Genomic DNA, 17,096 nt, shown 5'->3' with positions numbered 1-17,096 from the left:
TAAACCATGCTGCTTAAGCAGCATGGTTTAGCATGTTGCCTGAATCAGGCCATTGACTCACTTGAATAGGCTTGGTGGCAGTATAGAGTATGGAACCTGTCATTGGCCAGCTTGCCTGCTGATCAATTTCCCTTCCTGTCATGCATGCCAGGTAAGCTAGTGGTGGATAGCAAGACCAGGGGCACACCATGGCATGGACCATTAATGTGAACCCCTTTCTACCACTCCGGACTTGCCCAGTTCACAGCCCCAATGCTGGACTGGTCTTGGTGCCATGGCCCTGAGATCCCTTAAGGGAATCCTCACTGTGGGTTAGCAGGGAGACCAATCCTGCTCCCCCTCACCAATGGATCCACCTCAGGTTGAACTGCAGTGAGAAGAAAGGAAAGATCTCATTCTGGTGGGGCTGCCTCTTTGGCACCATCTACATCAAAGCACTGATTGGCTCAGCAGTCCCTCTTGGATGGCAATAATGCTGTGATTGCACAACCATTCTTCACCAGCCTTTACTCCCTTTGCTGCTAGCCTGCGTGCCCCTCATGGCTCCCCGTTAAGAAGAGAACTCGGCCTCTGGTTAAACTATGGTGTACAAAGGAGTCTAGTGCATTCACTGTCAAAGGATAAGATTCATACAGCCTGATCCTATGCATGTTTATTTAGAAGCAAATACCAATGTGTCAAATAGTGTTTACTTCGGGGTAAGTGTGCATAGGGTTGCAGCCTTGCTCAGTTTAAGGCTCAAAATATACTTGGTGCTTTCCACTATCTGCTATTCTCCCACTATAAAATGGATGAGCTGAGATCATGCCTTTATCATCTGAAGATAGTTTCATTGTCATGAATGTCATTCGGCATTTATGTTGTTAAAATATATGGCAATAACTTGGTTCTTCTCCTGCCTCCTTTACTTTATACAGTCCTGCTTCTAAAGAAGAGCTCATATCTATCCCTGAGTTTTCACCATTGAATGAAATGATGCCTGGTGTTTCTTTAGACCAAAATGGATCAAATAATGGGAAGGCTCTGGAAGAACTACTAGATTTCACTGGCCAAGCCACTTACCCAAAATTATCAAGTGAAAGTATTAGCATAGATGATTGTAATAAAAACTTGATTGATGGATTTAACAGTCCAGGACAGGAGACAAGTCTCAATACCTTGTGTTGACAAACACACTACTACTTGGCAATAAGGTACAGTATTGTTGTGGATGTAACTGCTTAGCTAGCTCTTCCAGGCAATCTCTGTCTCTGCCTGCCAAGAATATACTATACCAAATAAATAAAATGAGGAAAACGTGGGTCCACTTCAGAAGTGCTGTTCAAGCATTCACACAAAAAGGAGGAAAACACACCTGGGAAACTCTCTCTCCAAAAGTAGTGTTCTCACATGCAGTGAACATGATTGGAAGAAGGCCTGTACTAATTTGCTCCATGCCTGACTTGCATGGCCATCTGTATGCACACATTGGCCTTTTTATACATTCATCACATTTACAGCCATTCCCCATATACTTTTCATTATATACAGAGAGAGAGAGAGAGAGAAAATAAAGTATCAATTGAAAAGACTGCATGAACTATAAGAACCTGAAGAGACTATTTCTTTCCCTTAAAAGAAATCTAAGAGGCAGCTTGGATTTAAGAAGCAAGCAAAACTTACACCAAAATTCAGTTACTCTTAAACCTAAGCTCACCCTCCCCATTTCTTCTCTCATTTTACCTCCCCGCCACGAGGAAGCCTGTTTCCCATGACTACACAAGGACTTCCAGTTGTAAATGAGAGAGGAGTTCTTAGTTTGGGGTCCCCCAGCTTTGGTTAGCAGTCAGCTTTTGTTTCTGCTCGGGGGTCTCAATGTCTCCCTCTCTCAGGAAATGAAAACATGAAATCTAGGCAACAGTCTGCAGAGGCTGTAGATATAAACAGGTGGCTTTAAAGAAGTGTATTTCTCCTGTCATGTTTTCTGGATGAATGCCTCTTCAGTATTCCATGTTATGCTTTTATTTTTTGGAAAATTGGGAATGAAATTGAAAACCAGTTAATGGAAGAACACATAATAAAATCTGAAAATAAAACATTTAAGTTCTGTAAACTCACTACATTTCTTTTTCTGATTGACAGAGGATGTTGGTGAATATAGAACACACTCAATGCTGCTGTCAGTAAAATAAGAGCTTGTCATTTTAAGAAGCTGCTGCAGTCCACAACACTGGATATCATGTTACTCTGCACTGAATTTACTGTCTTCCCATGTGCATTGTTGAGTAATTAATCATTTTGGTAAAGAGTGGAATCTTCAGTTTTAAGTGGTTTCAGGGAACATTTGTGGGAGTTCTTTGTTTAAAAGTTGAGCTGCTAAAAACATGGATATTAAATATATATTTCAGTGGGCTCCCAAGTGAGTCCACTCATTTATTTTAAATCCATTTTAGTTTTGTTGTTGAATTGTTAGGCTTTGTTCGTAAATGCACATTAGACTGAAATAGCAGTTGTTGTGTTTGCCATGTGCCTACTTTTTCAGTTTTTTTCCTTGAGAAAAAATAATTTTAAATGCCTTTCATGACAGGTGTTCCATTGCAAATCTCAAGCTGAAAAGGCTTGAACAAAATATGCAACTGCTGGAATCCAAGAGGCTTTCTTGTAGATAGTGGAGCATTAGGGTCATCTCTCCATAAAATATGGCACATAACCATTTTTATTTGTATTATTTTGATCCGTCAATAACTTAGTTGGCACTGTACTGGGTACTACTACTAATATAATGCTAAAAGAAATTAGTGAGATCATATTACATGGGTCTTTAAGCATATTTAATTTTAACTGTTCGTGAAAAAAGACCAATACCTAATTACATGTATTATATAAGCAATTATATCATGGGGCAAAGCTGATGATATGTTAATGTTCAAGAGATAGTATCTGTGATCAATATCAGGTGGTCTTAATTCATGGGATTCACTAATATCCTACAACTCAGCATCATATAATCAACAGCAAACAGTATATAGACATGGACAACAAGATATTATAAGGCATAACCGTGAGTGCTGAAAGTTGTACTTGTGCAACACAATAGCCTATTAGCCTCTCTCACTCCACAAACATGTGTATGAAAAAAGCTCTTATTGAGAATGTATAAACATTCTATAAGCTGTACAGAGAGCGTTATCTGGCCCATTTAAACATTTTAAAATTTATTGATTTCAATGGGAATGTTAACCACTGACTTAGATTTCTCTCATTTGAAATAAATGGAACTTAAAAGTGTTTAACTTCGCCTGGTTTGTGCACAAAGAATTTCAACCTTTGGTGAACTTTTATGCTGTGCTGCCTAGAGGACAATTTTGTCCCGTTCTATACAACAAAGAAGCTAATGAAACTGGAAACTTTTATATATAGGGGTATGTTAAAATGTTATGTAGCTCTGTTCTTGTGACTCTAAAAATGCCCCCAGTTGAAAAGTTAAAGTAGTTAATAAAAGTATGTAATGATATACACAAATGCTTACAATATTTATGTTGATGTATTTCAGCAAAAAATACTTCCTTGGTGACTGTGCAGTATGTTGTAGCATGGTACAGTGTCTTCCAAGTTAATTCTGCAATTTCCCTCTTAAACAATAAAAACAAACTGATTGAATTTGGTTGTGATACTGTGGTGGTGGTGTTTCTGAAATGCAACATCTTGTTTGCTATTGTGAGTGTTAGAATATTTTAGTCTCCTCGTTTCTATTGCCCCCCCCTTTTCACATTGTGTGGTGTTTCCATTTCCATTGTAACTCAGAGCTATTTTTAGTCCAGTTATTTCTGTGAATATGGGTTGCAAATCTCTGGCAGTCCTGCAAGTCTAGCTTTTGTGGTCAGATTCAACTACATGGAAACCTAAGTAGTGGAATGATTATGGAATATACTGAAATTAATCTTGAGATGTCCAACCATGAATTCATCTGATTAGATTTTCAATAATGCAGCAGTTCAGTGTCTTCTGACTAAAGATATCCAAAAACCTTCACCTATGACAGTTTAAACTCTGCCTATGGGTTGTATCCAATGTAACACATGGACAAAGTTCAAGAATTGCTGGTGTTCCACTAGCACAACCATCTAGCATAATGCAGTCATAATGAGCTGGACAATGGCTTGCACAAGCAGAATCAAAATATTAGACTTGATATTTGTACAAGGATGAAAAGAGAGTTTATGAAAGCAGTGGAAGCTTTGAACTAAAGGAATGACACAATTGGATACAACCCTTTGAATTGGTGAGGTAGACATCGAAGTGGTGTTGCAACCATAGGTTGGATAGTCAAATATCGTTTTAGCACTTAGAAATCTGTTCCAAATTCATTGAGCAGCAGATTTTTAAAAAGAACAAATTGTTTTTAGTAACCAAGTTACAAAAGCAGCAGGTGGCAAACACCATCTTGTAAGATGAATTTCTCAAACATAGGAGGAGCCCCCTGATATAACACGGGTCCTGCTATTATACATACATGGATTTTCTTTTAATGAACAAAGACTTTTTTCTTCAGAAGTTGATCTAATGGTGATCAGTACAATTAGTCACAAATCTGTCTCATACTGAATAGGAGAATTTTCAAATAAGGTATACACATTATTTAAAATCTTATTGGATATATTGTAAATGTTGTGACACACACAGGTGTTGCTTTTTAAAGCTAACCTCTTGGTACCTAATTTAGTATTTAGTAACTTGGTATTTAATTAGGTGATAATTCATGGTTAATGCCATATGCTGGATAATGGCAGAGCAAATGGACTGAAGGTAAATTTCTTAGTAGAAATTCTACCCAAAACATCCTTAATATTTCTGAGAATATTTCTCCAAAGGCCAAAAAGAAACATTTGGAGCTTTCTTCCTGGGGAAAAGTTGTTTTCTTGATGCCAGCTATTTTTCACATTTATTTATATCAATTCTACCTGTTATTTCCATATGTGATATATGTTTTAACATAAGACACAAAATGTTGATAATGAACTAATGTCACTAATGCAGCTATCATGTCTGCTTTAACATTTCAATAAATTTCACAATAAATGATGCTGAACACTGTATTATTTGTGATAGTGTTCTTGGAGATGGTGAACATTGTGCAGTTCCTCAGGAAAAGGATATGAGAGATTTCATTGAAATGAGCAAGTAAAGTCATGCTGATTTGCATGAGAGACTTGGGGAAGTTCCTCAACATGGACTGAAAGTACAAAAAGCAAGCCATTGTACCTATACAAACAAAAGTTACATACAAAGCTATTTGGCAGAATGCATAATTTGCCACTTTTCCATCTGAGGCAAGGGATTTATCCCACCTTGTGGGAGGGCTGATGTTGTGGGTTACAAATAGATTGCAAAAACAACCAGGATGGTCAGGGTACATGCAGATTATGTATGCAGATCTACAGCAAGATATGTGTTCCACATTGTTCCTCCAACTGATTGGTTTAAACCCAACTAGTCTCAGTTGCATGTACACCATGCTGACATTCATATGTACAGAATCATGGAGATTGGGTATGGGTGTGACTGTTGTACTTTACATTAGAATCTGTGGATAGAAGCCATTGAAGTAGTAAGTTCCTGTCTTCCAGAGTTTAACAAGTTTATTATTAATCTTGGAGGATTCCAAGATTAATGCCATATTTTGGTGCCATGTTTGGGAGCCATTGGGAATCAAGTGGATCTGATATTGAGAAAATCCTGGAGCTGTTGTATATGTAATGCTGTGGTCATATACTGGCAGGCAAACCATACTCACATGCTGTCCAAGGCAACTTACTGGTATCAACAGCAATAAGTGCTCTACTAATGGTGAATGTACATTACAATACACTTCAATATTCTAGAGATGGGAACCACTAGGGAGCTTACATTTTCTTCATCATCAAGCATTGATAAATATACCATGACAAAGTCCACTAAAGAAAGAATTGTACCCTGAATCCAGTGAAGCAAAGGAGGCTGACAACTCAGTAATCAAGGAACTCTTCTTCTTAAGAAATCCATTCCTAAATAAATACCAGTGGAGCAAATAAATTCTTCATTAGATCTAGAACTATTATCCAAAAGTCTTGAAGAAACAAAAGATACTGAAAGAAAGAGTAGAACAACACTATACCTTTGGATTATGTATGTTCACATATTGATATGCAAAGGCATTTATATCAGCAGAAGTGCCTGAAAACTGGGAATTACATTTGCAGAGTGTTGAACTAATACTTCTATCTCCCCCCTCAAGTGCTGGACACAATAATTACACCAAATGTGTCAGACTACATATTCATCAAACAATAGAAATTAAGACAAGTAACTAGAAGTAAGCAAAGCACTCCAGGAAAGTAATTTCACATCAAGGCATCAAAATATGGGCTGGAATACGGACAGATACGTTCATAGAGCAAATGCTCATGCAACCAAAAAGCCAAGGATGGTTGATCTACACGGGATGATGGAAAGTAAACAAGCCCTATGGACTGCAAGCCACTCAGCATGCAGCAAAGTACATTAAGAAACTATCTACAGAAAGCTTAACATTGCACTGTTGATGCTGCTATGTACCATCTGTAGAGGGCTGATGCCCAGTCTTTTGTATGGAAAACACTTCCAAATTTACAATGTGTTTCCAGAACAACAGGGATGGCAATGTTTACATGGATATCTTTATCCAATACCCTGTCATGCCCTGCGTAGACATGGAATCAGGGGATGAGGAGGAGTTGGTGGAAGCTGCACCCAGTACCAAGGAGCCCAGCCCAGGAAGCATGGAGTCTGGACTGGCAGAGGTCCCAGCTGGCACTGGCTCTTCCCTCTTGGGCTCTGCAGGAATCTCTGCCAGTCCAGACTCCATGCTTCCTGGGCTGGGCTCCTTGGTACTGGGTCCAGCTTCCACCAACTCCTCATCATCCCCTGATTCCATGTCTACGCAGGGCATGACATAGCCACCGAAAAAAGAACCAGCACCATAGAAATTAGTAATGACAGTTCGCTGCATCTGCCAAATCACAATTGATGAAACTTGCTGTCAATTATGTACATGCCAAGTTTATGGTCTTGTTTGCACTGTGATTTGCAAGCATTGCAGTGGTAGCAACTGCACAAGTACATTACCAAATCATACCAATGAGGAAGAGGACTAAGCAATACAAAGGTATATTCTTGTAAATTGCTTCAGAGTTAGGATTTGCATATAATAGGCTATGACTATTTCACCATATAGTATAATGGCCATATTGACGTATCACCCACATCTGCCTATATTAGATGTACAATAGATAGATTGATGTTCCATGCTGAACAATTTTTACCATTCTCTTATGATAAAGGCTATTTACATTTGAATTTCATTTAAGTATTATATGAAAAATAAAAAGGTACGTTTTTTCAGGGCCACTTTATTGATTCTAGATTTTTGATATTTAATATACAATACTGGCCTGAACAAAGTGCAAATGGAATAACTTTGGGTGGAATTTGTTTACAGTCAGGCATTGTCTATGGAATTGTCTACTGGACTATCTTTACTGTAACTTGTTTTCCAACTTGATGAAATTCCTACTTAATTTCCTGATAGCTGGTGTATGATGATGTGTGGAATTTGTCTTGAGCAAATCACAACATGATGTGCATCTAAGAAAGACCACTGTTTTGAGGGACCATACATTATGCAACCAGTAAGAGCTGGTGTAGTGTGTGCCAGAATGTGAGCCTGGTTCAAACCCCACCTCACTTAGGCAGATCACAGTTTTTGAGCCTCAGTCACCTATTTTACAAATTTAGGAATACTCTTACTGATCTAGGATGGTGAATGAAAAGTTATTTCCACAGTGGGAAGATGACTACACTTAATTTAATTCACCACCTATAACTACATGGACACTGCAGTGTCCTTATAATATGGACAGAATATTTCTGAATTGTGCTATTTAGTTCTGTGAAACTGTCATGTTGAGGAATGTTGATGTGCCTGAAACAGATTACTTAAGAACACAGAACAGCCAGGTTATTGTTCAGTAGTGAAAAAGAAGGGTAGTTGTAGGCTAAAAGAAGAGAGGGTGGATGAATAGAGGAATTAAGATTGCAGCAGAGCAAAAAAAAGATAGCTCACACATGCCACGAGAAAAGAAAAGGGAATCAATATATCCTGCTTTAGTTATTGTATAACCTCTACTGCCACAGGGTCTATCTGAGCTTAAAGGAAATCTATGGTCTGGAACAGGAAAGAGCATTAAATGCAGTAGAAACTACAAGTGGCCCCTGCAACAAAATGTTACAAGCGAGCAGTGCTCCTGTTCAAGGTTCCTGCCAGCTAGCCAGCCATTCCATTTTCCAAGAAATCCCATTCCATTCCCCTTGCCCCATTTCCTGTCATCCCCAATAGACACTCAAGGGGCTGGAACCACAGCGCATATGCTGCTCAGTCTTCATGGGCCCAGCTGTGTTTGGGTCTCTCCCGCTCCAGCCGCTTCTTCCTTTCTCTATGCGGATCGTGCCCTTTTGAATACACAAGGATCCACAGTTGGAGAATGAGGTTGCTATTTGCTTTGTTGGCCAGATAAGAAGAATAAGTCAGAACAGAGAGCACAAAGAGGAGGACGAACAAATCAGGAGAGAGGAATGTTAGGTATCAACAGACTGTGCGGGGGATGGACCCCAAGCTGTCGTTACATCAGCAATAATTTACCTCAAAGGCTTGAATGTGGGGACGGCGTAATAATTTCTAAAGCTCGGGGAGACGGCGGGGTTTATTGCCCCCCTGTCTCTTCAAGGTGAAGGAGGACAATTATTGCGATTTCATGCATGTTTACTCGGGAAAAAGTTCAGCGGGATTCGCTCCCATTCAAGTGTTCAAAGCATTGAATTGCAACATTTTTTTTAAAAAAAAATACTATAATCATAACTGATTAGTGTTGCTTGGAGGAGTCTTTATGTTCTCGGTTAAGGGGAAGCCCTAGTGATACGCCTAGGATAGGACGAGACCTGGCACGTTTAAGCGAACAGTTTTCTGCTTTTCATATTGAGTATTAATGAGATGGGGAGGTCTTTGTCTCCTGGGCAAGGGAAGCGGGAGCTTAATTTGCAGGGCTCAACCCCGGGACAAAATTGGAATGACAGGCCGGAGCCTTGGAATACGTGACGAAAGAGTGCTTCTGGCCATGTGAAGAACGCATTCCCTCGCAAATGATTGGCTACAGCCCACCTTCGTACACCTGGCATTATTATGCAGGGACACTCATGCGCAGTGCCAGCAGTCTTTGTGTGCACTTAATATCTAAGGGAATAACGAAATGTGTTGCTTCGTTTAAAAGGGAAAAAAGGTTATATAAAGCAGGAAAAGAAAAAGCGAGGGGGAGGGGGCGGAGAGCGTAAGCATTTCGGGGCAACGGAGAGGCAGTGAAACGTCCCGTTCAGACGCAAGAGGGTCGTCAGGGGAAGAGTCCGCATTCGCTCCTTCCCGCCCCTTTACTTCCGGAGCACTTAGCCCAACCCTCCTGCCTGGGGCGGGGTAGGTAGGCCGGCCTGGGCCGGTGGCTCTTCTTCCTCCTCTTCGCTGGGCTCCTGCTCCTCCTCCTTCCTTCCCCGGGCCTGGGCTGAGCTGAGCTCCGGGCACGGGGAGAAGCTCGGAGGTGATTGCTCGGTGGGCGAAGGCGGCCACCGGAAAGAGGCCCTCAGAAACTGCAGTTACTGGAGGGAAGAAGGAGGATTGGAGGAGACGGTGGCAGCGGCAGCGGGACAAGGTAAACGCTTTCGGGCCCCGCCCCCCTTCCCGGGCCTGCAATGCTGAGACTGTGCGGATTTGCTCTGTGAAGGGAAAGGCTGAGGTGGGACCCCTCTGAGGGCAGGGGCGGGAGCGTCGCTAGGGAGTCGTAATACACCCCCTTGTCTGGATTCTGAGGTAGATGCCGCTCTAGTTCAACTCCCCCCGACCTTTTTTTTTTTAAAAAAAAAAAACTAGAAAATGAATTGGCGAAAAAAATCCTCTTCTGCCACACTTAAACTGGCCCCTGTCATTGTAACACAGGCTACTCACTCCAGTCTTCGTTTCCATATTTAAGATGCGTGGTGATCACACACACCCCATTTTTAAAAAGAAAAGGGCCTTCTTATCATCTACACGATTGATTTTGGAAGTATGGAATCGGGGTTTGCGGTGTTTGGGTTTGAGGCCGCTTTTCCCAACCTGGCGCCTTCCTAATGTTTTGGATTACAACTCCCAACATTCCTGATTATTGGCTATGCTTGCTAGGGGTGATGGAAGTTGAGGTCCAAAACATTAGGAGGGCACCGGGTTGGGGAAGGCTGGTATTTCCTGATGTGGTGTCAGATAAATTGAGGGGGAAAGTACATATAGGTGCCCAAATTGTGTGAGCAATAGCAAAGCAAAAGGTTTGCATAGTGCAAAGAAAGCTGCATTGGTAAGATTTATTCCATACTAATTAATCCAAAATCCCAACCCTAGAACCCCTACTTTACATGTAAGGGTAGTTACCCTTTAAATAACCTGATTTTGTCTACAAAAGAAGGTTTAAAATGGCTTTCTAGAATCTGGCTCTCTTCAACCTTGCTGGCTGGGAATGATGGATGTTGTAGTCCCACATATCTGAAGGGCACCAGGGTGGGGAAAGCTGGTTTTAAAATCTGCTAAAATAAGACTGTAAAAATCCCTTTTGATCACCCTGGCTTTGTTAACAGCGTTGGGAATTTGGTACCATTTTTCATGTCTGGTTAAGAGAGAAGTAATTTATTCAGTGAAATATTAAGGAATGGAGACTTGCTTTGGATGTTACAACGAAAAATAGCTATTTGAGCATTTACCTGCCTTTTGCACTTCTGGAGCTACACTCAGAGGAGAAACTCATATACCTACTATGCAGTGAGGAAGCCTATATCCACTATCTGGAGCTCATTTATTTCTTCATGGGTCAGAATACCTCTTGGGACATTACACCAGAAGCTTGATGCAGACTTACAGTAGTGGCTAATCAGATGCCTTTGACAAGCCCACAAGCAGGCAGAGTTCTCTCATTGTTGCTACTTAGCAACTGGTACACAGGAAAATTTGAAAAAAAAATATTTTATTTATTTATTGAAATAAAAGCAGTTATATGTGTTGAAAAGCGAACAAATAGGGAACTGCTGGTTTTTATGCTTCTCCTATTTGTTGTTAGGAAGCAGCATTAGAAGTGGACTATTGCCCTGCTCATGGGCTACCCATGGCCACTGGGGGAAACAGGATATCCAGTGGAGGATCTGTTCTTATGTTCATATCTAAATCTAGTCTGACATAAGAGAACTTTCAAATACTTTCCTGTAGACGTCTGAACTCCTGCTTCCTCCGCCTCCCCCAAATACATTTGTTGAGTGTTATAATACTTTTGTGTGCAGACACAAGTGGTTGATACTGTCTGGAATTGCTGTTGGGTATCATTCTGCATAGTGCCAGATTTGTTAGCTTGTCCTCAGGGTTATAAACATTGAGAAGTTAATTCACTTCAGACCTGAGAATTGCCCTGCAAAGTGTTCTGCAAGATCAGCTAGTCATAAATAATATAGTACATGTCTCTTACTCTTAAGTATATTGTTGCAAAATATTTTTTGTTCAGTTGCCTTAAGCTAACTTGGTACATCTGCTTACTCCTTCATTATGTGCCTATTCATAGTGTCTTCTCTTCCTTTGCATTCTTCTTGTTATAGAGTAGATGGATTTAAATCAGTGATTTTCAGTTACCCAGAGAGGCATGGCAGATTTAAATCACTGATTTTTAAATCAAGTTTTGAATTATGTAATTCATGTATTTCCTGAAAAAAATGGGCATAATATACAAAAACACATTGGTTTGTGGTGAATTAGTCTTTTATAATACATAGGAGTATAATTTAAAACCTCTAGCCATGCTACCTACATAACGTTTGTATTGCACAATTATTAATGGTCAGCTTTGCTGAGCACATGTGCAGGTATATTTTTGTCCATATGTTACCATTCATAAGACAAACTTACACAGAGTTTTAGCAACTAGGAAATGATTGCCAAAGCATCTGTAGCAGTGGCAAAAAAAATGTTATTTGACCACTTTCGTTATTGTTACCACCTCTTTAAAAAATTATCACCAATTTGTTTGGCATAAGTATAGTAAGCGTACAGTGTTGAACACTTTTTGTATCTTTTTTAAAAGTTAAATTGAGTGCAGATAACTTTTAAAGGAATCAGTATTAATCTTCAGTCATAAAAGACAAATCTCAATTTCTAACAGATTGTTTTTCAAAGTTAAATGCATTCCCCAGATGTAGTGGTCTGTTTAGACATCCTGATTTCTACTGCCTTAGGGCAAGGCTGTGGAAAAAATTGTTCAGAACCATCTATGTAAATCTTAATCTTGTGGCAAAATTATATTATGCTTGTTGTTGTGGCAGGTTTTATAAGGAAGAGCTTAAATTTACTAAATTCTTGGATAAATATATTGTTTCAGTCACTGTTCTTTCTCTAAAAATGGAGAGACAAACTAAGTTATGTAAGCATTTCTTAGGTATACAAGCAAAGTTGTGTGAGACATATAACTTGTTGCCTATTGTGAGTATGAATCATCCCCAGGCCACTAAACATGAGCAACTTCTGCAGCTTAGTGTTCTGGTTCTTCGAGCATTAAAAAAAAGAACAAAAAAAGAAGCAAATCGTAGCAGAATACGTTAAGAGACTACTCATATAGATTCAGTGACTTTTGGTAGTGCTAAAAAAGCAGTTCTGTTGCACATGTACATGTTGTACATGACTATTCAATCATGCTAGCTCTGGGAGACTTGAACTACATTAACAGCTGACAGTTGTTGATTTCCTCCAATCCACCTCATAGCACCTAGCTACTCCATCCTGCCCTGCGCTCACCTGCTCATATACAACTCTTCTGTGGTGAGGAGAGGCTGATGAGAAGGAATCATCAAGCCAAAGCCATTGGAATTCTTGCAGTTAGAACATATACTTATGTAGAGGGCTTCAAGCCAAATAGCTGTGCTTTACTTTGATCATGACTGAAAACACCATTGCCTAAATAAGGAGTAAGCAGATGTACAGCTTCCAGGTCTTCCGCCTATAGCATGGATCATCTAGTCCTTCTGGAGTAAGGTAATGCTTTAAAAAACAAAACTGGTGTTCTCAGATTTGTATATAACACTGTTAGGTTATGCAAAGTTACCCTCTGAAGTATGCTAAGTTAGCCCATAAAGGTATGAGAATTCCCATTGTCATCAACATGGCAGCCACAGTCATCCAGCCAAGCAAAATCCCAGGGAAACTCTAGAGTCAAGCTAGTTTCGATTTCTTCCCTACGTTCATAGAATGTTTGCCGAATATGCCAACGTGACATTTTCACCCTTTGACCCTTCTCAGGAATTGCAATATATTGTAAGTGCAACTCTTAACTGATGCTGATAAAGCTACATAAAGCTTTGCATAAGAGTTCTGTTCCTGTTTTTACCTGAGTTAGTCTGAAAATGTGTGTCTGCACAAAAGGTTGGGACTCTTCATGTGCAGACAATGCCCTGTACAGACATGACTCTCAAGCTCCCCACTTCATCCTAACTAGCAGCTGCAGGAAAAGGTGAAAGTGTCATTCTGCCTAGTCGAAAAAGCACTCCCACCTAGTCATGGACTACCCTGCTGTGATCCACAGCGATCAAGTGAGGGGAAGTTTTTCCCTGAAAGAATGAAAAATGTTGCTTTTGACCAGTTGTAGAAGCTCTTGTACCCAGGAGAAGAAAAGATGTGGAATCTTTCCTGTCTCAGACACCATATGCTGACGCTGAGAAAAACATATTATTTAAGTAACAGAAGGGATATAAAAACTTTTGATCCACTCTGACTGTTGAATATGGTAATATTAGTGTGTGAGCCTTAGTCCCATGACAGTCTTGAGGGCTAATTCATCTGAGAGCTGGAAACAGAAGCAGTACCAAGTTTTGCTCTGACAATTGCTGCCAAGGTTCAGAGATCTTAAGGGATGCTGTGGAGCTGGATACCAAGAACAAATTCCCTAATGGTAGCTGTGAGCCAATTGATATTTGCACTATTCTGAGTGTACCAATTGAAGCAATAAAAAGCTTCAGAGACGCAGTTTACATATAACGCTAACCCATGGTTTAAACAACCCAGAGTTTACGACACAACAGCAAACTATGAGTTCTCTTTTGGGGTTGTTCATAGTTAACAAGCTAGGTTTGCATATCACAACAACCCTGAATTCAACAAACCATAGGTTAAATAAACCATAGGTTACCAGTGAGAGCCAGTGTGGTATAATGGCTAGAGTGTTCGACTGGGAGTAGAGAGATCCAGGTTCTAGTCCTCACTCGGCCATGGAAGCTCACTGGGTGACTTTGTGCCAGTCACAGACTCTCAGCCAAACCTACCTCACAGGGGTGTTGTTGTGAGGATAAAATGGAGAGGAGGAGGAGGGTTATGTACGCTGCCTTGGGTTCCTTGGAGGGAAAAGGGCGGGATATAAATTCAATAAACAAAGTGCAAGCCAGGTCTGAGAATCAAAAGTTTTAACAAAGTCCTTAATCTATCATGAAAGGGGAGAGAGGCGGCATGCAAAGCAGCAGCCTTGAGATATGAGTTGGAGATTCTAAGCAATGTCTAAACATTGTCAAGGTGGAAAAAAAATTAGAAATGTGTTCACATTTCTCAGGGAGATGCTTTGTACTAAAGTCAGAAATCTTTTCCCAGACTGATTAGAACTGTATCCAACATTCATTTGTGTTGTTGGACCTTGCTCATTGGTTCTTCAGGTTTATAAATTTGAAGGTTCTCTGGAAGGATTATTCTTCATTATTTATTGACACCAAATCTGCGATCCTATGTATTGGAGAAAGTCCGATTGAACTTGATAGGACAGTTGGAGTATACATGCATTAGATAGGGACTCATGAAACGAAGTTTTTTTTTTTCCTGAGGGATAACACCTCCAATCATTTCTCCAGGATGATGAATCCTTTAGTGTTGTTCACTTTAGAGATCAGTACTTTATATACAAGAACTTTTTAATATCTTGCATTTTATGGCATTCAGGCATTTAGTTACATAGATGCTTCAGAAACAGTTTATAATACAAGAAAGTGATTGTCAGTCTGAATGTATTCTCTGTTGAAAACTGGACAGAAGCCAATGATCATGTCAGCAAAGCAAAAAAAAAAAGGTGATCTCCTTGCATATCTCTGTATAAGGGCATTGCCTCAAATGGGAAAATGCTACTGCATCTTTCTCCTGAAATTTTACTGGCATCTGTGCTTCTAGTGCATTAGGACTGCAGAGTGTAAATACAACAAGCAATTGGTTACCTGTGTAGTACTTTTGACTTTGGATATAACTGCAGTGATTGGGATCTGCATTCTTATGGGAAGTTTACAAGCTGTTTAATCACGGTTCATCAACCAAGTTCCTGTTATGTTATGCTCTGTCATTCAGGTAGTTCTTTCAGTCTGAGCCTATGTATATTTGCTTGGAATTAAACCCTTGATATTTCCATTTGAGTGTCATGTCCCAAATGTTCTGGAAGCATTTTTGGCTGAGGAGCATCATACTTCAAATAATAAAATACGACTTACCTTAAGGCAAGTCTGCAATGTTATTTATTTAGTTACTTAGCTATTCCAATGGTTTATTAGTCGCTTTTCAGAGCCAAGCCCTCACAAAGCAACACACACACACACACACACATATACATACACAATATAAATAATGTTTATATTTGGAACATTAGTCAGACTACGTGAGCACAAAATAATGCATGAGAAAAACTGCTTTAAACAATTAACTATAAGAAATGCAGTATTAAAAGGTACATTGTTAAGGTTTTCTAGAGTGTTAGAACTGAAAAGGCTAAGTGAATGGTAACTTACAGAGAGTTCCACAATGATCAAGGGGCTGGGGAGTATCTACCCTATGAGAGCAGTTTACAACAGTTGCTATTGTTTAGCTTGGAAAAAGGGAGGCTAAGGGGAGACATAGAGAATGTGGATAGGGAGACATTTTTCTCCCTCTCTCATAATACTAGAACCCAGGGGCGGCATCCCATGAAGCTGATTGGTTGGAGATGGAACTCATTACCACAAGATGTAGTGATGGCCATCACTACATCTTGCACCATGTTCTGTTTGTGGGTCCCTCGTTGACAAGTTGTTGGCCACTGTATGAACAGAATGCTGGACTAGATGGACCCTTAGTCTGATCCAGCATGGCTCTTCGTATGTTCTTAACTGTGTGGCCACCACTGAGAAGCCCTGTGTCTTATGTGCTTGCCAGCTTAACTGGTTATGGGAAGGGTAACAGCTGCTGGCAGTTTAGGGCCTTACAAATTAATGCCAGCATTTTGAATTGATCCTAGAAGCAAGTGCAACTAGCACAATAATGGTGTTGGGTGTTTTTTCCTGCCCCCCATCTGGGCAGCCACATTGCACCAATTGACATTTCCAAGCCATCTTCAGCGGCAACCTATGTAAAGGACATTGTAGTAGTCCATTGTGGAAATAATTGGAGCATGGGTAACTGTGGCTAGGTCTTGCCATTCCAGATAGGGCCAAAGCTAAGTTTACTGCCACTACCTGTACTTCTCCAGTCAGCAAAAGTCCAAGACCATCCCCATGGTGTCTATCTGATCCTTCAGATAGAAGCAGATTAATACCACTATCCATATTAAAAGACCACCCAACACACAAAACTTTAAACTTATCTGAATTCAGTTTTGGTTTCTTCTTTCATCCCTACCAAAACCTCATCCAGGCCTTGGCATATTGTGCAGCTCTCTTTACAAGGAAGCCCCAAAAGAGAGGTATCCCTAATGCTCTCATTTTCTATATGCTATATGCTATCCTGTTGATTTCAGAATGGCTATAATCCCTCCCAATCACAGTAGAAAAAGAGATTACATCTTATGTTTTATTCAAATGTGTATTTGTATTTTATCAGAGATATCAACAATGGGCTTTATTCACATATGTTTTATAAAGCACTTTCAAAAATGTGGAGGCATGCCACATTATCCACCCACTTGCCTAAAGCAGTCACATCCTAGACTTGGCAGCCAACATCC

General features: G+C 40.1%; 2 protein-coding genes across 11 annotated transcripts in view; both read left to right on the top strand.

Moving 5' to 3' along the window:
* Window positions 1-4,582, top strand: part of MAP7D2 (MAP7 domain containing 2) — a 71,369-nt gene extending 66,787 nt beyond the window's left edge. For all 10 annotated transcript variants that reach the window (XM_063126446.1, XM_063126450.1, XM_063126448.1 and 7 more), the window contains 2 exons: window positions 918-1,193; window positions 2,122-4,582. In XM_063126446.1, the coding sequence (XP_062982516.1) occupies window positions 918-1,167 (250 nt within the window). In that variant the 3' untranslated portion in view covers window positions 1,168-1,193; window positions 2,122-4,582. The remainder of the gene's footprint in view (window positions 1-917; window positions 1,194-2,121) is intronic.
* A 4,982-nt stretch (window positions 4,583-9,564) lies between these two features.
* Window positions 9,565-17,096, top strand: part of BCLAF3 (BCLAF1 and THRAP3 family member 3) — a 37,934-nt gene continuing 30,402 nt past the window's right edge. The window contains exon 1 of the mRNA XM_063126444.1: window positions 9,565-9,749. The gene's annotated coding sequence lies outside the window, so the exon portion shown is untranslated. The remainder of the gene's footprint in view (window positions 9,750-17,096) is intronic.

Source organism: Elgaria multicarinata, chromosome 5, assembly GCF_023053635.1.
Source record: "Elgaria multicarinata webbii isolate HBS135686 ecotype San Diego chromosome 5, rElgMul1.1.pri, whole genome shotgun sequence".
Lineage (NCBI taxonomy): Eukaryota > Metazoa > Chordata > Lepidosauria > Squamata > Anguidae > Elgaria > Elgaria multicarinata.
The sequence above is the reverse complement of the archived record's forward strand: the minus strand, read 5'-3'. Positions and strand labels throughout refer to the sequence as shown.